The sequence below is a fragment of the Cebus imitator genome, unplaced genomic scaffold (genome assembly GCF_001604975.1).
Source record: "Cebus imitator isolate Cc_AM_T3 unplaced genomic scaffold, Cebus_imitator-1.0 Scaffold365, whole genome shotgun sequence".
In the NCBI taxonomy this organism is placed as follows: Eukaryota; Metazoa; Chordata; class Mammalia; order Primates; family Cebidae; genus Cebus; species Cebus imitator.
This window is the reverse complement of record NW_016107680.1, coordinates 2023591-2047244: the sequence shown is the minus strand read 5'-3', so window position 1 is coordinate 2047244 and position 23654 is coordinate 2023591. Positions and strand designations below refer to the sequence as shown.

The following is a 23654-nucleotide window of genomic DNA, read 5'->3' as shown; positions in this document are numbered from 1 at the left end:
TTAATTGATAAGCAAGTACACGCTTAAAATTCCACAATTTTTACCTACCTTTTGCATAATGGGTCTTTTAATAGATGGTGTGTTATAACAAAAATAATTTTTCTGCTTCTTTTGATGCTGTTAACAATTGCTTCCAGTTCGAAAACACCCGCCTCAAAGTCCCTTTCTTCCAGACAAAATTTGAGAGATTGGTCTTCTTCTTCCATTGGGGAGAAGTGCTCCCAGACCCAATCCTTGTCTTTTTGGGCATGAATTATATAGGCCGCATATTCAAACTTTTCTGTCTGTCTGTCTATTTCTTTGAAACCAAGAACTCGATGGACTGAAACATTCCAGTAAAAAGATATCCTCCAGCCCTCAAAGTGAATGAGAAGTACCATAAAGATAAAAATTGATAGGATACTGGTACTGATCATGAAAAAGAGTTCAAAAGGGGCACTGTCTTTGCAGGATGCTGTATCAAAAAGCCTCACTGGGAACCCGTGATAGTGAGGCGGCGTATTGCAGAGGTAATGGCTTGACAGCTCAGGGATGTTGGTATGGGTCTCATTAATCCAATTAACAAACCAGGCGATGCTCTCACACGTGCAATCAAAAGGATTAAAGCGCATGTCCAAATCACACAGGTTCCTGAAAGCTGGCCCGAAAACCTTCTTCTCCACTGATGTTATGAGATTCTTCTGAAGGTTCAGTGACTTTAGAGACACCTGATTATCAAAGACAGAAGCTGGAAGTGTGTTTAAATTATTCAATCCTAAATCGATGATCTTTAGTTCAGATAAATCCTTGAAGACCTCAACGGGGATCTCGTCAAAGCCATTAGACTCCAAGTTAAGGATGTGGAGATGGGACAGACCCTTTAGAAAATAAACAGGACCACCAGGGTTTGCATGTTTCCAGAGCCGCGCTAAGTTGTTATGCTGCAAATCCAGAATTTCCAGTTTCTCAAGACCGTCCAACGTGTCATCGTTGATGTTGGCTATGTTATTGTTGCTTAGGTCCAGAATGGTCAAGTTCCGAAGAGGCTGGAATGGTGAAGGAGAACTATCCACGTTTTTAAGGGCTACCCTTCGGAGCATCAGCCGCTGAAGGCTTGGGACCAGGGCAAAGGAGTTCCTAGTCAGTTGCAGGTACTTATTGTAGGAAAGATAGATTTCAAAAATATTTTCTAGACCTCTCCATTCCTGGCCTGTGAGTTCTTGCCCAATTTCATTAAGGCCCAGGTCAAGTACTTGTAGGTGGCCCAACCAAGAGAAAGCACCACTCTCTATTTTTGAGATTTTATTCTTGGTTAGGTTGAGCAGGTGTAAGGGAGAATGAGCAAGTGATACAAAGGTCTCATTTGTCAAAGTTCGCAAGCTTGTAAAGGAGTTGGATAGACCTAAGTATTCCAGGTTTATCAATCCTGTGAACATATTGCTTTTTATGCCCGGAATATCATTATCGTCCATGTTAAGATGTTCCAAACATTTTAGCCACTGAAAGGAAAAATCATCAATCTTGGGGAGCGAATCAAGGGAAGTACCTTGTTTAGTAAAAGAGCGTTTCAAATTCAGGTACCGCACATTGAAAAGCCCGTGCAAAGAGTGAGAGAACAAATGCTGTATGTTATTATACTCAAGGAAGAAATATTCTAGATGTGGAAGCCACGCAAAGGAATCGTTACCAACTACATTTAAGTTGTTGTGGGACAGATCGAGCATGGTGAGATTTGTCCACTTTAGTCCCAAGAAAGTTGCGTTGCTGGTGGCGGACAGCTGGCTGTTACTCAGAGACAGACTCCGAATGCTTGTGTTTGCTAATTCCAAACACAGCTGCTCTGTGAGGCCGGGACCCAGCTGGACATTGTTGAGAAAGAGGCCGAATAATCTTCCGATTGCGTGAAAACACCCTGGAGAAAACTAAAGGTCGGGAAATAAGAGGTTAACAATCCAAAGAGCGCAGACTCAGGAAGGCTTTTGAAAAGCTTAGACGCAGCTCTCTACCCCATCCATCCCCACTCCCCCTCACCACATCCTGTGGGCAGGCCATTTCTCCTCCTTTCTCTAATGCAGGGGCCCTCCCTTGCCCGGTGCCTATAACACCCACCTCTTAGTCCAGCCTCTGATCTCCCCCGGCCACTGGCTGACTTCTCTGTACCCACAGCCTCAGCTTAGATGGGACCTCTTCAGGGAGCCTTCTCTGACTTCCCAGTCCAGGATCAATCTCCTGGCACTTTTTCTTTATCACCATAAGAACAACTGCAATGAATAAACTACCTGTGAAGTCACTCCTGGGCCGCTCCTGGCTCTGTCTTGGTGGCCCGCTGCTCTCAGTGAACCTCATGGGAGGAAGGAGTGGCCGGCTTTCATGATGAAGCACTCTCCCTTCTGGAATGCTGAGCTCCAGCTCTCCCTCTCATCTTTCCACCCAGATTTTCTCCTGACTTATTTTACTGTCATGTTTTCCCAGCTCCCTTCTGCTCTGTCCCACCCCCTTACCAGAGCCTTGGATGTTCTGGCACTCACAGAGGGGACAAGAGAACAGCAGGTGGAAGAGGAGGAATCCAGGGAGGATGGGGCCAGTCCCAGGCAGTCAAAGCCACCAGGGGAGTACTTTTCTCTTTCTTTCTTTTTTTTTTTTTTTTTTGAGATTAAGTTTCGCTCTGTCCCCAACACTGGAGTGCAGTGATGTGATCGCAGCTCCCTGCATCCCTGCCTCCCGGGTTCAAGCAATTGTCCTGCCTCAACCTCCTTAGTAACTGGGATTAAAACCGTGCACCACCACGTCCGGCTAATTTTTGTGTATTTTTAGTAGAGACAGGGTTTCACTATGTTGACCAGGCTGGTCTAGAACTTCTGACCTTGTGATCCACCCCTACCGCGGTCTCCCAAAGGGCTGGGATTACAGGCACGCACCACTGCATCTGGGATTGGGGGTGAGGCTCTGATTTCCAATGTTTTACTTGGGGGATGGTAAGACTAATGGAAAACAAGAATTATAGAAGAAAGGGTGTTTTATCGTAAATAATTGAGTTAAAATGCAAAGCAGAAAATGATGAAACTAAGGATGATAAGTCTACATGATAACATTATTTCACAGCCATTACAATTAAGCTTTGGAATGATTAATTGTGTGGGAGATGTTCATGATATGATATTAAATCTGAAGAGCAGATGACATCATGATCTTCGGAGGGTGACAGGGCATAGCTGTTAGGAGAAAGGCCAAGTCAGCCAGAAACCCAGCTCTGTCCCAGGTGGATCCTGTGGGGCCTGAGATACGTCACACAAACTTTCTTCATCTCAGTTTACTTTTGTGAAAATGACAATTAAGAATAAGCTGATTAAAAATACTATGTACATAAAATATTTTTAAACATTTATCACAGCGTTTCACACACAGTTAAGTACCTCAAGGATTTTTTTTAAAGTATAAATTTAAGTACTGTAAGAATTTAAGCTGTTGTTTTTCCTTACAATTATTTGGGGAAAAGCCAGGGATAAATACACCCAAATGCTAACAGTGGTTGTTTCTGACTGTGGCGATTTGAGTGATTTTTTTAATCACCTTTTATTATTATTGTCTATCATTTATTTATATATTTAATAAGATTACTACGGTAAGTATCTTAATCATAGAAAAATGCTGTTTAGGCCGGGCATGGTGGCTCATGCCTGTAGTCCTAGCACTTTGGAAGGCCAAGGTGGTCAGCTCACCTGAGGTCAGGAGTTCGAGACCAGCCTGCCCAGCAACAAAACCCTGTTGTTGCTAAAAATGCAAAACATTAGCTGGGCACGGTGGTGGGTACCTGAATCCCAGCTACTTGGGAGGCTGAGGCAGGAGAATCACTTGAACCCAGGAGGCAGAGGTTATAATGAGCTGAGATCACACCACTGCACTGAAGCCTGGACCACAAGAGTGAAACTCTGTCTCAAAAAGAAAAAAAAGAAAAACAAGAAAGAAAGAAAGAAAAGAAAAATGCTGTTTAAACGGTAAAATGAATAGCTTGCACACAAAACATTTTAATATCTCAGGATAAATTTGTATGCCGTTTGTTTTTATGTCTGAGAAAGAATAGAGTTGTAATTGAGGATTTCCAGTAGTCTCATGGCCTGGAACGAATGTGTGTAAAATACAGACAAACCTGTATGTGAACATGTGGTATCCTATTTAGGGAAAGGAGTCAGTCTAGCAGGATCCAGGGAAAGCAAAAGAGCAGATAAGTTGTAAGTCTGCCTTTCCTCGTGATCCAGGACACATAGCCCTTTTGTGAAAATGGCTCACAGTCTTCTGTGCTCAGCTGTCAGCAGCCCCTGGCAGGTTCACCCATTGCCACCTTGGCGCCGTCAGGACTGCACAAAGTCCCCTCAGCACTCAGCATAAACATGATCCTGTGAAGTCCCCAGCAAGCCTCGTTTCTTCGCAGCCAGCTTCTCTTGCTGATACGCCCATTGTCTTCTTGCACTGTCTTTTCCTTCTTTCTCTAACAAATGTGCCTTTCTCCACCTACGACTGTCTTGGTAAATTCTTTTACCCCTGTGCCACCAGCCCACATCGTTGTTGCTCCCCTGCCACAGAAGATGATTAGACTGAAGATCACGATTCCAAGAAGAGACAGTCCAGTCAGTTAATTAAGCTGACACCATAGTGCCGCTTACCGATTACCGAGCACTGCCCCGGCCCTGAATTCTTTACCACACAGTCCTGTGAAACAGTCATTATCATGCCCATTTGAAAGCTGGGAGGCTGCAGAGAGACAACTGGAATAACTTGCCTGATGACACCATTGTTCAAAGACAAAGCCCGGAGACCAAGCCAGCTAACCCAACTGCAAAGCTGGGGCTCTTGACCATCGTACTTTTTTATGAACAATTCTTTCAGAGAGTTTGTGTGGTAGAGAGCACTCTTTCCCCTTTACAAGCGAGGGGACAGACTCAGAGAGGTTAGGGATGTTCCCGAGGTCATGGCACGGGGTTCCACCCAGTGCTGCCGGACAGCAGAGTTCCGTCCCCTGACCTGTCCTGGGGCTGCCCAAGCTCTCATCAGAAGGGCACCAGTATCCCCAAGAAGCAGGTGTGAAGGATTGCTGGAAGACAGGCGAAGCCTACCACGCCTCTCTCTGGAGACCTTCAGATTCCTGTGTATGTGACACAGAGCGGGACCATCCACCTTAAAGGTAGAACGTGAAATAATTTTACCTTATGTCTTACCTCTTTAATTTGATTTGATGACAACTCTAATTTTTTTAAAGATGAATTGGCGAGGAAATCAAGTTCTTCGCTTTTTAGCGCTTGAATTTTATTGTTTGATAACAGGAGCTCTTGGAGATTTTCCAGCTGAACCTGAGTTCCTAATTTTGTAGACGACAAGCCATTATGAGACAGGTCTAATGTGATTAAATTCTGATGGGAAAAATAATATGCATATGTTAGACTCTTGCTGTCAAAAACAGTTCTTTTAAGTGTAAGCACATCTTTAAAATATTTCAACAGCAAGATCTCACCTTTCTATTTTTCTGTAGAATACTAACGGCGAGCATAATCAATAATCTGTGTCCTGATTAATAATCTTTGCTATGTTATAATCTTTGTGATGGTTACCCCTGCAAGCATTGTAGGATTTTATTTCTTACTTCAAGAATCATTTTATTTTTCTTACCAAAATAAAAAGGATTTAAACTTATTTATGATATGAGGAACAGTGCTAATTTATGAACTTATTTATCATAACCATTTACTTATGATGCCAGGAATTTTCACATGACTTATCAAACATACAGTGTCATTCATTAATCTTGAAAATAAGCATCAGAATGTTTTCTTAAAAAACATGAGTAGAATTTTGCCATCTATGAAATTTTGAATAGATGTTGATATTGAGAAAGATTCATAGTTGCATGCACTTTGGCTCATGACTAGTACAGAATATTAACTTTTGTCTGCTTCTCCAGAATTGTGGCATGTTTCATCACCCTCTGCTTCTTTTGAATATGTTCGCTTCAAATTCAGGCAAAAGGTAAGGAAAAGCTGATACCAGTTAAGGTAAAACCTAATGTAATCTCTATGAACGAAAGCAGTTTTTTCATTTAAGTCTTTAAAAAATAACATTTTGCAATGATTTCTCTAGCCAGATTTTGAGGCCTTTGTAGTCAAAGGTATTTCATCCACATTAGACTCTGAGAAGACCCAAGAAAAGATTTAAAATAGCTAGGGAGCGAATCACTTTCTGTTTCACAGCATGTTTACATTTGTACATAACTCTTGGCATCTGGGGAAGAACAATGCTCAATTTTTTATAAGGCCATAAAATGAAGTAACTTGAAAATCACTTTGGCTAAAGAAAAGCACTTAATAATTGCCTCAGATTTAGAAACAATAGCATGCATTTTTTTCTGGTGCTCTGAAGCACTGTAGGGTGAATATGGTTAACTACAATTTGTCGTATATTTTTTAAAAGCTAGAAGAGAGCATTCTGAATGTTCACAACATAAATGAGAAACATTTGAAATGATAATTACCCCGATTAAATCATTGCACGTCGTATACACATATTGAAAGATTATTCTGTATCCCATAAATATATGCAATTATTACATGTCAACTAAAAAGCAAAGGAAAAAACAAACTAAAATTCAAGCAAAGTGCTGAAAAAAAAAAAGCCGTAGTCATTGGAAAAGTGACACCACCATTGAAAAAGTCATTGAAACAGCCATCGAGGAGATTTCTTAAACCAGGAGTAGGTAAGTTTTAGTTGAACAATTCACTTTATCATTGTATCAATTTGTTAATTTTATTTAAGTGAGAATTTGGACTCAACCCTTTTTCCTGACTTCACATGCTAAATCAGCAGCATTGACAGTTTATTTTCCATGTTCTGACGGGATATTCTGATTCTTCTCTGTTCATGACTTCTACCTCTTGCATCTAAGTTCTATTTCTCATGGGAGAAAGCGAGAGAGGCAAACATTTAAAATTAAGAATGAAACTGATTTAAGAGTATATTTTCTCTTTTGGAAGCGTTTTCTATCATAATGGCAGTATTTGTATTAACTTGGATTAGATCAGATTTCTTCCTCTTTCTTGATATTTAGATAGTAAGTCTAAGGATGGATAAGTGACTTAAAAACATTAGTAACAATAAACATTCTCATCTTACCTTCTGGTTTTTAAAGGGATCATTTTTAATTTTCTGGATTGAGTTGGACATGAGATGGAGTTCAGTCAAATTCGTGCAGAAGACAAAAGTTTTATCGGAAAGTTGAGACAGCTCGTTGTGCTGGAGGTTCCAGACTTTTAACATGGGAAGTTTTTGGCACAATTCTGGCTCCAGTTTTGAGATGGTGTTAAATCCTACATCCAGGATAGTTAGTTGGCTATACCTTGTAAAATTGGCAGCTGGTAATCTTCTGAGTTGATTATGGGTAAGATTCAACACTGTTATGTTTGTGGGGAGGTCATCGGGTACCTGAGTCAACTTCAGATGGCTGCAGTCAGCAACTTCATGGCTAACAGTGCACTTGTTGGTGGACGATGCACACAGCATCCCAAAGGGCAAAAGTCCCCCCCAAAAGTAGATGTAAGGCAAAGTCTGTCTCATGATTCTGCTGCATAAAAGAAAGATTAAGAAGTATGAGCAGCATTAATAGCACATGGCTTTCAAACGCATTGGTATATTTCTTGGAAAATATATCAGGAAAATTGACTATGTATGATATTATTACTCTATTCTTATGCCATACAAGTACACATTATACAAGTAATACATCAAATGGAAACATTTCAAACAGTGCAGAAAGGAGAAAAAGTAAAACATCCAAACTTCCTTCCCATCCTTCACCTCCATCCCAGCTGCAGGGCGATGTCTCTCTTTTGATAGGTTCTGCCTGTAATTCGCACGGTCACCTCCGTAACTTCATACTCTTGCCCTTCTATTTCTTCACTTACTAATTTCAATATAAATATAAGGAATTTAATTATATTTTTCCCTCATTCTTTTTACAACTTTTCTCTAGTTATTATTATTATTTTTTTTTCCGAGATGGAGTCTTCCTCTGTCTCCAGGCTGGAGTGCAGCCGCATGATACTGGCTCACTGCAACCTCCACCTCCTGGGTTCAGATGATTCTCCTGCCTCAGCCTCCTGAGTAGCTGGGACTACAGGCGTGTGCCACCAAGCCCGGCTAATTTTTTATTTTCCATAGAGACGGGGTTTCAGCATATTAGCCAGGATGGTCTTGATCTCTTGGCCTCATGATCCGCCTGCGTCAGCCTCCCAAAGTGCTGGGATTACAGGCATGAGCCATGGCGCCCAGCCAGTTAATTTTTATGTTATGTAAAATAAATAAATACATTTTCTCCACACTTCTTCCTTTCTTATGTTTCCTAAAACTGTCAATTTTAACATTGCTTGACATTGTCAAGATGTGAAACGTTAGCATTTTATCCTGAAGCTAGGATTAAGTATGAGGTTGTTGGCCTACGTGAATCCAGAGAATCTAAAGTCAGTAAATATCATTTACAATTTCAAAAATGGTTTGTATGTATTTATTTAATTTTAGACAGAGTCTCACTCTGTTGCCCGGGCTAGACTACGGTGGTGCTATCACGGCTCACAGCAGCCTCCAACTCCTGGGCTCAAGGGCTTCTCCCACCTCAGCCTCCCAAGTAGCTGGGACTACAGGCATGCACCACCACACCCAGCCAATCCTTTATCATTGTTAAAATTTTATGCAGAGATAGGGTCTCGCTCTGTTGCTCAGGCTGGTCTCAAACTTTTGACATCAAGTGATCCTCCAACCTTGGCCTCCTAAAAAGCTGGGATTACAGGCATGAGCCAATGCGTCCAGCCTCAATCACAGTTTTACAACCGTATAAATAAATATTCACTGCAGATGCTAATGGAACTGAAAAATTCTTATCACCTACCGACGTAGCCGTCCTGTTATAGCACAATGCATCCCTCACGTTTGTAGTGGTGCTGCTAAAAACCAACCTACTGCACTACTGGTTATATAAAATATAGCACGCACAATTATGTGCAGTACATAATAGTGGATAATGTAATAAATGAATGTTACTGATTTATGTGTCTACTATACTATACTTTTTATTATTATTTTAGAGTGTACTCCTTCTACCTATTTTTTTTTTTTTAATGTTAACTGTAAAACAGCCTCAGGCAGGTCCTTTGGGAGGATTCCAGAAGAAGGCACTGTTGTCACAAGACATGACAGGTCCGTGCATGTTGTGGCCCCTGAGGGCCTTCCCGTGGGACGTGACGTGGCAGACGGCAGAGACGCTGATGACCCTGACTCTGAGCAGACCCAGGCTAATGTGTCTGTTTGTGTCTTCATTTTCAACAAAAAGGTTTAAAAAATGAAAAGAAAAAGAATTAAAAATAGAAAAAAACATAAAATAAGAATATAAAGAAAGAAAATATTTTTGTATAGGTATACAATGTGTTTGTTTTAAACCAAGCATTATTACAAGAGTCAAGAAGGTTTTAAAAATTAAAACATGTATAAAGTAAAACAGTCATAGTAAGTTAATTACTGAAGAAAGCAACATTTTTAACTAGGTTTAGTGTAACCTAAGCGTGCAGTGCTTGCGAAGCCTGCTGTGGTGCACAGTAATGCCCTGGCCTTCAGTCACTGAGCTTTCAGTGACTCACTCACCCAGAGCAACGTCCAGTCCTGCAAGCTCCATGCATGGTAAGTGCCCTATGCAAGTGCCATTTGTAATCTATTTTTGTGTGTGTGACGGAGTCTCGCTCTGTCACCCAGGCTGGAGTGCAGTGGCGTGATCTCGGCTCACCACAACCTCCACCTCCCGGGTTCAACCAATTCTCCTGCCTCAGCCTCCTGAGTGCCTGAGATCAGTGGCATGCGCCGCCAGGTCCAGCTAATTTTTTTTTTAGTAGAGATGGGGTTTCACCATGTTGGCAGGCTGGTCTCGAGCTCCTGACCTTGTGATCCATCTGCCTCGGCCTCCCAAAGTGCTGGGATTAAGGCATGAGCCTCTGTTCCCTGCTCATTCGTAAATTTGTATACCACATTTTCACTTACCTTTTCTATGTTTAGCTATACAAGTGCTTCCCGTTGTGTTACAACTGTGTTCAGTGCAGTCGCGTGCTGGCTGTGTGGGTTTGCAGCCTAGGTACCGCAGGCTGTTACTACCTGGTTTTATGTAAGCACTCCCTATGAGGTTCCCACAAGGACAAAGTCCCTTAACAATGCATATCCCCGTAGGACACGTGACTGTGTCCTGTGTCTTTGGGGTAAATAACTAGGACTGGAATGGCTGGGCCATTTGGTTTTATGAGAAACTGCCAGATCGTTTGGGAAAGTGTTGCACCCCCAACTTCCCTGACAACATTTGGTACCTATTTTTATTTATTTTTAATCATTCTGGTGAGTTTGTAGTGATAGCTAATTACAGTTTTAATTTGCGTTTCCCTGCTAACGATATTCAATAATTTTCATGTGTTTATTGTTTGTTTTTATATCTTTCCTTATATATTCAAATATTTTACTCATTTATTAGATTGCTTCCTTTTTATTGCAGTGTTGTAGGAATTTTTTACGTGTCTGAGTATCAGTCCTTTGTCAGATTCCTATTTTGTAAATATTTGTTCCCAGTGTGTGAGTTGCCTATTTATTTCCTTAATGGTGTCTTCTTAGTTATGAGGAAGTCTAGTTTATTATTTTCTCTTAAATTTTTATTGTTTCTGTTTCTTGTCTAAGAAACTTTTTCGACTCCCATTACTCAGATACTCTCCTCTGAAAAAAGCTTTATGATTTTAGTTTTCATATTTAGGTCTGTGATCTCTCCGAAATGAATTATCGTGTGTGTATGTGTGAAGTTGGAGTCACGGTTCTTTTGTGTGTAGGTAACCAGTCAATCAGACCATTTTTTAAAGCGATATTCTTTCCCCCACTGGGTTGTTCTGTGCTTTCCTTAGAAACTGAGTGAATGTTTTAAGTGAGGGTCTATTTCTGGGCTGTCTACTCTCTTCCACTGAAATATTTGTCAGTTCTCAGGCCAATACCACACTGTTCCGATTACTTTAGCTTTATAACAAGTCTTGACGTTCAAGGTGCAAACCCTGCCGTCTTGCTCTTCTTCTAGATTGCTTTTTCTGTGCTGTGGTTGATGGAAGTTATCCAATGTTGTGTATTATTGATGATTGATTACTGCTCCTCCCTAGAGCGCGAAGCTGTAGAAGCAGAGGACATAGTTCTTATTCCGCACTGTGCTGTCTTGACTAGAACACTTGGAGCAGCGCCTGCTCTGAATAGATAAATCTATGTTGAGTACATAGCTGATATGGTTCGGCTCTGTGTCTCCACCCAAATCTCGTGTTGAATTGTAATTCCCAGTGTTGGAGGTGGGGGCTGGTGGGAGGGGACTGGATCACGGGGCGGAGTTCTCACGAATGATTTAGCACCGTCCCCTGGGTGCTGTTCTCCTGACATGAGCGAGTGAATTCTTATAATCATTTTTTTAAAAGTGTGTGGTGGCGGGCAGGGTGGCTGACGCCTGTAACCCCAGCACTTTGGGAAGCCAAGGCAGGAGAATCACCTGAGGTCAGGAGTTCGAGACCAGCCTGGCCAAAATGGCATAACCCCGTCTCTACTAAAATACAAAATTAGCCTGGCATGCTGACAGGCACCTGTAATCCCAGCTACTCAGAAGGTTGAGGCAGGAGAATCGCTTGAACTAGGGAGGCAGAGGTTGCAGTGAGCCGAGATCATACCACTGCGCTCCAGCCTGGATGACAAGAACGAAACTCCGTCTCAAAACAAATAATTAAGTAATTTTTAAAAATAAAGAAATAAAAGCGCGTGGCAGCTTCCCCTTCCCTCGTCCTCCTGCCGTGGCCAGCTCTGCCTTCTGTTATGGGTAAGAGCTCCCTGAGGCCTCCCCAGAAACATGCCGCCATGCTGCCCATGCAGCCTGGCGAAGCATCAGCCAATTACACCTCTTTTCTTTATAAATGACCAGCCTCAGGTATTTCTGTATCGCAAGGTGAGACTGCACTCATACAACAGTGTTCCCTGGGCTCCAATCAGCTCAGGAAAGCCACTCCTATCTCCACACACGGTCACACCGGATTTTGGTGGGATGTGTTCCCAAGGTGATACTCTCTGGCGTGACCAACAACCTAATTTTAGATCTTTTAAAAAATCAAATACAGCCACAAAGTACGGAGATGCAGCCATGGGAATGACGTCTAAACAGATATTCCGTAAGATCTCAAAGCCATGAGGCAGATTATTCCAGATAAGTTTCAGATAATAAAATCATCTCAGGTGATTAATCCTGGGAAAACAAAACTAATGTGAGTATTTAGAACTGTTCCAAAAATAGTGATTTTACTAATATTCTAATTTAGTTCTCAGAAACAGAAAAAAAAAAACCCTGGCTTCCATAAACTAATATTCCCATCTCATGGCCTTTACAACACCGGCACTAACCATTGTAAAGTTGTGCACAGCTTTTAGGGTTCTTTTTTTTTTTTTTGAGACAGAGTCTCACTCTGTTGCCCAGGCTGGAGTACAGTGCCTCAATCTCCGCTCACTGCAACCTCCACCTCCTGGGTTCTAAGTAATTTTCCTGCCTCAACCTCCTGAGTAGCTGGGACTACAGGCGCGTGCCACCACACCTGGCTAATTTTTGTGTTTTTAGCAGAGACGGGGTTTCACCACGTTGGCCAGGCTGGTCTCTAGCCCTGACCTTGTGATCTGCCCATCTCGGCCTCCCAGAGTGCTGGGATTACAGGTGTGAGTCACCCAGCGTGCCCGGCCGCTGTGCACATCCTTTATATTGACAGGCCACGAGGAACGCCACAGCCAGGCCAGCAAGGATGCAGGTTGCTGACTTGCCCAGGCGCATGAAGAATGCAGGGCTGGCAATGATCCTCCCAAGTGCCAAGGACCAGCTCCCCACCCGCCACCTCTCTGAGGGCCTCCCAGATCTCTCTTCCAGTACCATAAGGGCTTACTACCTCCACTTACCAACTCACAGGTAAAGTCCCTACGACACATTCTCCTTGCTTAGGTGGGATGTACCCCTCAGGTAGGGCTCCAGCTAGAGGTCAGAATTGCTGAGAAGGACTAATCCATTACAAAGAATATCCCTGAACCACTGAAGGACTTTCTCCCTCTGAAGACATTTCATCAGTGGGCAAAACTTGCCAAATGCCAGGCAGGAGGTGTGAAAGGGAAACAAACATGGAGGCAAACACGAAATGTCAGAATTGCAACCATGCACACACAAATCCTAAAACCTTCATTTCCAGAGAAAAGAAATCTCGATTAAAAAAACTCTTTTTATCGGTAACTTGAACCACTAGAAAACAATAGAGATAAGCTTTCCAAACATTTAGAGGAAATTATTTTGAATTTACAATTTCATATCCAGGCAAGGCATCATGGCTCATCCCCATAATCCCAGCACTTTGGAAGGTGTAGATGGAAGGATACTTGAGGCCAGGAGTTCAAGACCAGCCTGGGCAACATAGTGAGTCCCCATATCTACAAAAAAAATTTTTTAATTAGCCAAGTGTGGTGGCACAAGCCTGTAGTTCCAGCTATTTGGAAGGCTGAGGCAGGAGGATCACTTGAGCCCAGGAGGTTGAGGCTGCAATGAATCAGGATTACACCACTGTACTCCAGCCTGGGCAACAAAGCAAGACCCTATCTCTTAAAAACAAGAAAATTACCTTTGGCCAGCCACAGTGGCTCATGCCTGGAATCCCATCACTTTAGGAAGCTGAGGCTGGAGGATCCCGTGAGCCCTGGAGTTTGAGATCAGCCTGGGCAACACAGGGAAACCCCATCTCTACCAAATTTTTTTTTTAATTAGCTGGGCAAAGTGGTTCACACCTGTGGCCTCAGTTACTCGAGATACTGAGGTATGAGAATTGCTTGATCCAGGGAGGTCGAGGCTGCAGTGAGCCATGATCATGCCACTGTACTTTAGCCTGGCAACAGAGTGAGACCTTGTCTCTAAATCAATAAACGAAATACAATACAATACAATACAATACAATACAATACAATACAATAAAATTTCACATCCACCCAAATAACTAAAGAAAATGATACAAGTATTTTGAGATATACAAAAATTCAGTAAGTTTATAACCATACGATCTGTATTCAAAGGTTATGCTCGGACATGCTTCAAAAACAAAAATGTAGTTAAAAGACGAAATGAGGGTGAAGAAAAAGTTGCTGTTGAATGAGATCTAACAAATAAAGAAAATGAAAAATAAATTTTAAAAAGACTCACTGGGCCGTGGAATTTTGGAAATATTTTGTGACAGCACATGAAATTTACTTTTTTTTTTTTTTTTGGTCCAAGTGAGAGACAATATTGCCTAATGGTGAGGACATGGGGTCTGGAGACAGACTACCTGGAGTTAACTGCTATTCATAGCTTGGTTTGTAAACTTTGCAATCTTTTTATTAGGTTAACACACAGGCACCCCACATGCAGACACATACTGGCACGTGATCGTCTGTAAACCTGGGAATCAACTTGCTGAAGCCCGACTCTGTTTTCACTCGAGTGCCCCACAGTTGCCTCGGCCGATTTCTGATCCTCCCATACACCTGAACATTGAACATCTCTCCACTTCTCCATTGCTTCCACTATCCTTCTAGGTGAAAGAAAGCATTTACTGACTCCTAGGAACACCTGAATGTTCTCTCCTGTCCACGACATTGTCATACAACGCTAGCTCCCCTCCAGCCAATCAAACTAAGAAAAGGGAACACGCGTTTTTCACCTCTTGGAGTTTTGTTTCTTTAAGGCAAAGATGTGATTTTTTTCTTTTTTTTAAAGGCTGTTGCAAAATGATTTCCGTAGCTTCCCTAATGTGTTTTTCCAGGTACAAAATGCTGCAGAGGAAAAAAAATGAAATACTGCATAAACATTTTCTCATATTAACGAGACATTGATGCTGTTACTTGTATGCTGAGTTATACCTCTGCCACACTCATTTCATCTCCCTTTTCTTCCGCTTCCCTTCCTGAATAATTCTGACTAGATTTCAAGCACCAGATCAAAGAAAGGCCAAAGAAGGCTGAAAGCGCACGCATTCTAGTAACTCTGCCCAGCAAGAGAGACCCTGTGCAGTAAGAATGTGAAATGTACACCTTTACTCACTTTGATGACTGCGGACAATTCCTTTTTTCTTTAGTCCAAATCCAGACATTTCATCAGGGAAGCGTATGGCAAGTAGACTGCACTCTCGAAAGTGAAAGTGAAGCTTCAGAAAGAATGCTTTTATATTTGGTGCATTCCAAGGAGGACAGGGGAAGAAAACAAAAACAGTCTCCGGCAACCTCAGGCAGCTGTTCCAGACGGCTTCTTAAAAACGTCTTGTTTTTTATTTTATTTTAACTGTTTTTAAGCTGAGATCCTTGGATTTCATTGAAAGGGTCACAGATTTAGCAACAGCTGTTGAAAGTGGGGACCTCATCATTGATGTGGGTGGGGAATCCCTCAATATTCTGCTAGACTCATGCGAAGCCATCAGAATTGAGTAGTGAATGGTCACAAGGACAGGAAAAAAAAAATCCCTAATCAAAGCTAAAGTACGTTCACATCTTTTGTCTGGCTTTTACCTCTTTGCAACGCTGTAAAATAAGCCCAGCAGAAATTAACATCCTCATCCAAGGAGAAACTGAGTTTCAAGGCAGAGAAAGCCACTCATGGCAAAGCCGAGAGCCAGCCCACTCCTGCTGGGAACTTTTCCACAGTGAGACGTGTTAGGGAACAAATTGGTATGCCCAGAAAAGTCCAGATTAACTAAGCATTTTGTTTTTCAATTCACTTTAATGACTCCAATTAGTTAAGGGAATGTGCTTGTTAAGAAATGAACTCACATTTTTTCATTACAGATATACTATATCATAACCATATTGTTAAATAGGAACATATCACAGTTGGAAGAAACTGTAGACCACCTAATCTCACTTCCTTGTTTGAGAAATTAGGAAAACAAAACCTAGGGAGGTGAGTGATTTGCCTAAGGACGTGCCACAAGCCGCCATATGCTTCTATCACACAAAGTAATAAAACAGCTGGGGTGGCTGAGACGTGGCATTAGCTTGAACTGACTGCAGAACTGATGGCAAGAAATAAGCACCACAGTCAAAGTGCCCTCTCCTGGACTCCAGCCTTAGCTAGACCGTCTTATACTTACTGGGCTCATGGTTCCATGTCTCTGATTTTCATCGGTGACATCTGTAACGTAATACCATACGAAAACAGATGTCCTGAGTAAGTGACTGACCCTCACACCTATCCATTGGGATGTGCGGGCAAACTTCACTGACAGCAAAGATTTCTTCTCTGTGAGCACCTTGAAGTCAGGGTGAGGTTGATTCTTTGTATTATAACTCCCCAGACACGCTCCGAGGAGGACTGTTCCTTTGGCCTTCGATGAAACAGACTCCTCTTCAGAATTCAAACCTTTGCACGGTCTTCTCCCACGCCGACTCTGGGCTTGAGCATTTGACTAGCTCTGGCCAGTCAGATACTAGCAAGCATGCAGCGAGGTCTCACTACCAAGCACAATTACCAAGGCTTGAGAGGCAAGCAAATAAGTGATTGTTGTTGTTTTAAATTAAAAAAAAAAATAATTTTTATTTTAATATACAGCCCTATAACCACACTTCCTGACTACAGACATCACACATTACAAAACATAATATTGGATACTTTAAAAAAAAAAAAAAAAAAAAAAGCTGCCGTGGTGTCATATGCATTACTAGCGAAATAAAACACATCGTCTCAACAATCCTTCATACGTATCTCTTATGCCTTATGACTCCTTATACAGATTAAATTTCCCACGACGTTGGTTGACTAATGAATGGCTTTCAATAAATAAATTTTGATGGTCTCCTAATGCAACAGTTTGAGCTTAGTACCAGTTCACATTCAAACAGTATTAGTCCTCGATTCTTGCTAGTTTCTAAATAGAACACAGATTGTTTGCTCTCCACTGTATATTTCTTAACTATGCATTAACTTATTTAGCTATGATGGTGGTTGAAGCCACAATGAAAAACCTCATTTTTCCCTTTTTAAAAGAATTAAGGCTGGGTGCAGTGGACCATCCCTATAATCCCAACACTTTGGGAGGCTGAGGCAGGCAGATTGCTGGAGCCCAAGAGTTCAACGCCAGCGTGGACAACATGGCAAAACTCCATCTCTACAAAAAATACAAAAATTAGCTGGACGTAGTGGTACATGCCTGTAGTCCCAGCTACTTGGGAGGCTGAGGCAGGAGAATTGCTTGAACCCAGGAGGCAGAGGTTGCAGTGAGCTGAGATTGCACCACTGCACTCCAGCCTGGGCAACAAGAGCAAAAACTCCGTCTCAAAACAAAAAAAAAAAAAAAAAAAAAAAAAAAAAAAAAAAAAAAAAAAAAAAAAAAAAAAAAAAAAAAAAAAAAAAAGAGAGAGAATTAAATAAAAATCACTTAAAATAGCAAATTTAGTAAACACTGGTATTTCATAGCATTACAGATCAGCCAATCTTAGAATAAAGGGAAGCTATATTATTCCCAGCACAACTGAGGTCTACAGAATTCTAGCAACTAAAGTCCCTTAAATTTATTAACATTCTAAAAACTTAAATTTGAGTTTCCTCCTTCCATTTGAGCAGTCATTTTAATGAGAATTTAGTAAGACAAAATTTGCAAAATTTCTGGAAGAATGACTTGACAAAACAGCAAGTTACTGGTGTGATGAGCCCGGTGTGGTCAGCGACTTCCACTCACACTGAACCTACTGTTCTTCTCTGTCTGCTGCCAATAACAATTCTGTTTTTGTTTTTTAGACGGAGTTTCACTCTTGTTGCCTCTGCCCACTCCTAATAACAATTTCTTTTTTTTTTTTAGAGGGAGTTTTACTCTTGTCACCCAGGCTGGAGTGCAATGGCGCGATCTCAGCTCACTGCAACCTCTGCCTCCGGGTTCAAGCAATTCTCCTGCCTCTGTCTCCCGAGCAGCTGGAATTACAGGCATCTGCCACCATGCCTGGCTAATTTTTTTGAACTTTTAGTAGAGATGGGGTTTCAGTGTGTTACCCAGGCTGGTCTCAAACTCCTGACCTCATGATCCACCCGTCTTGGCCTCCCAAAGTGCTGGTTACAGGCGTGAGCCACCGCGCTCGGCAACAATTCTTAACAAAACAGTCATTTTAATTATCCTTTAAATTGTTTTAAAGGATAAAACAACCATTTCAACTGTAGACAAAGATAGATGTAGATATATTCCGTAGGCAGTCTAGTCAATTCATTATAAGATTTATAAGGGAAAGTTTATCATTTTCATTACCACCATTATCAGCACCTGCAATACTGAGGTTTTACAGGACTGTCTTCACAATCTCCTGAATGGACGAAATGAGATATGAGGATTGCATCACTGCGGCTTCCAACTGCATAGAGGACTGAAACTGTGGGACAAACAGAAGACTCGTCCCAATGCATCTACATGAAAAGGCTGGTTAGTACCAAACAATACAATAATTACACTTTGCCAGGCTTTGTGAGGGCCAAATATATAGAGAACTAATTGCTCAGTAATACTTACATTTGTGTCAGCAATGAATATCTCATTGTTGTGAGCTAGTGGGTATTTGAGGCAATGTCCTGCATAGACTTAATTTAAAATGGCTCTTAGAGTCTCAGAAGTAAACCTTTATTCATGGTGTTGTACGTTAAAATGGAGACCAGGCCGGAAGAATGCATGAACATACAAAACCAGCAAGGACTCATAAGTGATCCCAACCTTGCTTGATCTGCAAACATAAGTGACATATGCAAACATGGCAACTTGAGCACTATATCTCGTAAATGCCTATATTAAAGAAAAACGTAAGCTCAACCAATCAGAAGCAGCCAGCAAACTTACATAACTAAAGACTTTCCAATGAGATAGACCAAATAAGGCCGCTGTGTGACTGTGAACAGTCAGGCATTGTCTCTGCCCAACTCCCATCTCCATCCCGAGAAAGTCTCCCCTCGCATTCCCTTAGTGGAACCTCTCAACCACTTCTGGTTCACGAGTCATTGCTGACTCAAAACCACTTTAAAATTGTATTGTGCCTCAGTTTATCTTTTTATTTGTATAGAGTTATGGGAGTACAAGTGTCATTTTGTTTCATGCATAGATTACATAGTGATGAAGTCGGGATCTTCAGGGTATTCATCACCCAGAAAGCGTACATTGTACCATTAAATATCAGATTACATTGGGACAAGGAGATAATGAGACTGGACCAACTGATGTTCTCTGGGTTAGCAGGAAGCCAAAGTGAGACTAGACGTTTTTATCATTAAAATTCCTCATGGGTATGTAATGTGATGAATGTATTATGAGCCTAAAAAAATGATTAAATACCCTAAGAGCATCAGATAGACAGTCCCTGTGAACTGTGCTCAGGTGAATCCTTCACAGTCACCATTCGGAAAGGACATGGCTCTGATCTGTGTGGGCTGAAATTCTAGGAAGCATTTCTTTGCTTTTTGAACCCTTTCTCTAAAGGGAAGGTACAGTTCCTCTGACCAGTGTCACTTCCATTTCTGCTCACTGAGCCTCAGCTACTTTGAACCAGGCTCAACCAAAGACCCCAATGACAGCTTTACCAAGAGAGGAAATGACACATGTCCCTCTCCCGACTCTCGCTCTTGCCTCCTGAGCAGTATTGAACTTAAACTTCCCCTCTGAAAAAGACACCAATGCTTGCCACACAGAGCCTGTGATTTAGCCTCCACTTTTATTTATTTATTTATTTATTTATTTATTTATTTATTTTGAGACGGAGTTTCGCTCTTGTTACCCAGGCTGGAGTGCAATGGCGCGATCTCGGCTCACCGCAACCTCCGCCTCCTGGGTTCAGGCAATTCTCCTGCCTCAGCCTCCTGAGTAGCTGGGATTACAGGCACGCACCACCATGCCCAGCTAATTTTTTGTATTTTTAGTAGAGACGGGGTTTCACCATGTTGACCAGGACGGTCTCGATCTCTTGACCTTGTGATCCACCCGCCTCGGCCTCCCAAAGTACTGGGATTACAGGCTTGAGCCACCGCGCCCGGCCCACTTTTATTTATTTTTTATTGTATTTTTTGTAATTTTACAAGGTAGTTGAAAAGTGATACTTCTTTTTTTAATTTCATGAGATATGCACTGTTTTATTCCTTCTTTTTAAACCACTTTATTGAGGTATGATCAATACACAAAAAGCTGTACCTATTTAACATATACAGCTTGATGACCTTGGAGACAAGTATACTCCATACCAAAAACCTACCCATCACCTCCAAAAGTTTCCCTTTATTCTCTTTATTTATTATTATTTTTGTGATAATAGCACAACATAAAATTACCCTCTTAGCAAATGTTTGAATATGTAATACAACATTATTAGTTATAGGCACTAAACTGTACAGTAGCTCTCTAGGGCTTACTCATATTGTATAACCTGGACTTTAAATTTGACTAATGCCACCCTGTTTACCCCTCCTCCTAGCCCCTGGCAGCCCCCATCTCACTCCCTACTCTTCCAGATTCATCATATAAGTGATACTATGTAGCATCCCTCTGCCCGTCTGCATCTGGCTTATTTCACTCAGCATAACATTCTCCAGGTTCTTTCATGTTGTCACAAATAGCAGAACTTCCTTTTATAAGGTATAATAATATTCCATTGTATATGTATGCCATGTTTTCTTTATTCACCCATCAATAGGCACATAGGTTGCTTCCATGTTTTAGCTATTGTGAAGACAACAGCATCAAAAAAATAAAATACTTAAGAAAAAACTTAAAGAAGTGAAAGACTCAAACATTGAGAAATGTAAAATATTGATGGAAGACATTAAAACAGACAAAAGTAAATGTAAAGACATCTGTATTCATGGATTGGAAGAATTGATATTATTAAAATGTCCATATTACCCAAAGTGACCTAGACATTCATACGTAACCCCTACCAAAATCTCAATGGTATTTTATAGAAATAGAAAAGATTTCCTGAAATATATATGAAACCACAAAAGACCCCAAATAGCCAAAGCAATCCTAAGCAAGAACAAAGTTGAGGGCATAAAATGTCCTGATTTTAAAGTATATGACAAAGCTGCAGTAATCAAGACAGTATGGTACTGGCTTAAAAACAAACTAATGGAACAGATTAGAGAGCCATAAATAAACCTATGCATAGATGGTCAAGTGTTCTTTGACAGGGCTCCCAAGAACACACAGCAGAGGACAGGATAGTCTCTCCAGTAATTGGTGTTTGGAAAGCTCAGTATCTGTATGCAAAAGAATGAAATTGAACTCTTGTCTTACACTATACACATAAAATCCACTCAAATTAGTTTACATTCCTAAACATAAGACCTGAAACCATAAAACTCTTAGAAGAAACAGAGAAAAAGCTTCTTGACATTGGCCTTGGCCTGTGATTTTTTTGGATATGACACCAAAAATCCAGGCAACATGAGCAAAAATAGAAATTGGTGACATCTTATTGTCTCTTATAAATCTGTGAAACGGATTTGGGTGAATGGGGTCTCTCTCCTTTATTAACAGTGTTATCACATGGCTCCTCAACCCCTATGCCCTGAATTTGATATTTATTTATTTATTAAAATCAGAAGTAAAATTTTGGACACAACTTCACTATCATCCTCCATTTAAAATATCCCAATTAAATTCACTAGGCACCTAGTAAATGGAACCACAAATGTCTGTCAAAACCTCTAAGTGATCACAGAAAGAAGTCTGAAATATCAAAAACAAGTCAGAACTTACCATAATCAGACTGAATTGGTTACTGGTGAAAGTTTATGATCATACAAATTGATCTCCATTTTATAGTGCAAATTTTTTTAATCAAACTATGCTTTCGCCAAACGACCCAATGTTTCCTTTATATAATGCAAATTTTAAATCAACATGAGAAATTAAAAGGAAGCCCAGAGTTGGAAGGGATGCTCAGCTGCTTTGAACATGCCTCCTTCTTTTCACCTAAGAGTAACCTTTATCTGTATCATGGAATTATCTTATAATAAGAATATGAGAGCTGCTCCCTAAAAAGTGAGAAGTAAAAGTGGAAAGAAGTGGGCAGAGGGAAGGCTTACTGTCATAAATACTTGTTGATAAAATAGGTAAATCTAACAAAGTTCAAAAAACTCTCTAATATACAGTTTACAGCGCATATAGAATGCCTAGTCTTATTCTTTATTGAGAAATAGGACGATTTAAGAGGTGAGTATACACTGTAAAGTCATCAAAAGAAATGATATCATTTCTTTTTCTTTAAATTACCTGTTTATGTCATTTACTTGATTTTTCTATTTTTATTATGGATTTGTAAGAGGTTTTGTGGATGTTGCCAAAATTAGCTTGGGTCTAAGTGTGTTGCTAATTTTGCTTGATATAGTGTTTGCTTTTGGTTTTTCAAAGTGATTATCTTTTTTTGTTTCTTTTTTGTCTTTATTTTTGAAACAGAGTCTCACTCTGTCACTCAGGCTGGAGTGCAGTGGCGCAATCTCGGCTCACTGCAACCTCCATCTCCAGGGTTCAAGTGATTCTCCTGCCTCAGCCTCCTGAGTAGCTGGGAGTACAGGCACATGCCACCATGCCCTTTTTGTATTTTTAGTAGAGACAGGGTTTCCCCATGCTGGCCAGGCTGGTCTCTAATTCCTGACCTTGTGATCTGCCTGCCTTGGCCTCCCAAAGTCCTGGGATTACAGGTGTGAACCACTGTGCCCGGCCCGTGACTGTCTTAAGTAGTCAGAACTTCCTCAAAAGATTGACATCAGCAAAATGGCAGACTAGGAAGCTTCACTTCCTCGTTTTCCCTATGGAACCATCACAAAATGACCAGAAAGTTGCTGAACAAATCTTAGAGTAGCTCTGGAAAACAGTCAAAGGTCCACAGCAGCCACATAAATACCTAATAAAAAATTCACCTTAAAAATGTAGGAAATCGTATGGCATTTTATTTACCCCTGCCCCACTCTGTCCTTGGCTTAGCATGGTCTTGTTCTAGAGGAGGCAGCAGCCCAGCTTCTGGTTATCTCCTTTTGCCTATCTGCAAAAGCTGAGAGAGGTCACTGTTTATTCAAGTATTCGCGTTCCAAAAAAAAAAAAAAAAAATCATGGGGTACACAAAGAAGCAGTAAAACATGGTCCAATCAAAGGAAAATATGTATCTCCAGATAATATCCCTAGAAAGCACAGACATTGGACCTACTAGTTAAAGACCAAAGTATCTGTCTTGAATATGCTCAAAGAGTTAAAGAAAAACACAAGGAACCAAAGAAAATGAGGACACCAATAAACAGACAAAATAAGAATGCCACAGAGGCCGGGGACAGTGGCTCATGGCTGTAGTCCCAGCACTTTGGAAAGCTGAGGCAGGTGGATCACTTGAGGTCAGGACTTTGATACCAGCCTGGCCAAAATGGTGAAACACTGTCTATACTAAAAATACAAAAATTAGCTGGTCATGGTGGCACACGCCTGTAATCCCAAATACTTGGGAGGCTGAGGCAGGAGAATTTGCTTGAACCCAGGAGGTGGAGGTTGCAGTGAGCCAAGATCGCGTCACTGCACTCCAGCCTGGGCAACAAAGCAAAA

General features: G+C 41.2%; 1 protein-coding gene across 2 annotated transcripts in view; it reads right to left on the bottom strand.

The window, feature by feature from the left end:
- TLR3 (toll like receptor 3) overlaps positions 1-15288 on the bottom strand; it is a 16856-nt gene extending 1568 nt beyond the window's left edge. The window contains exons 1-5 of one of the 2 annotated variants that reach the window (XM_017506994.2): positions 15155-15288; positions 12181-12301; positions 7138-7585; positions 5193-5384; positions 49-1901 (exon numbers count right to left, since the gene is read on the bottom strand). In XM_017506994.2, coding sequence (XP_017362483.1) covers positions 49-1901; positions 5193-5384; positions 7138-7578 — 2486 coding nt within the window. In that variant the 5' untranslated portion in view covers positions 7579-7585; positions 12181-12301; positions 15155-15288. The remainder of the gene's footprint in view (positions 1-48; positions 1902-5192; positions 5385-7137; positions 7586-12180; positions 12302-15154) is intronic. The other variant, XM_017506991.2, reaches the window with a different exon arrangement.
- Positions 15289-23654: the final 8366 nt, after the last annotated feature.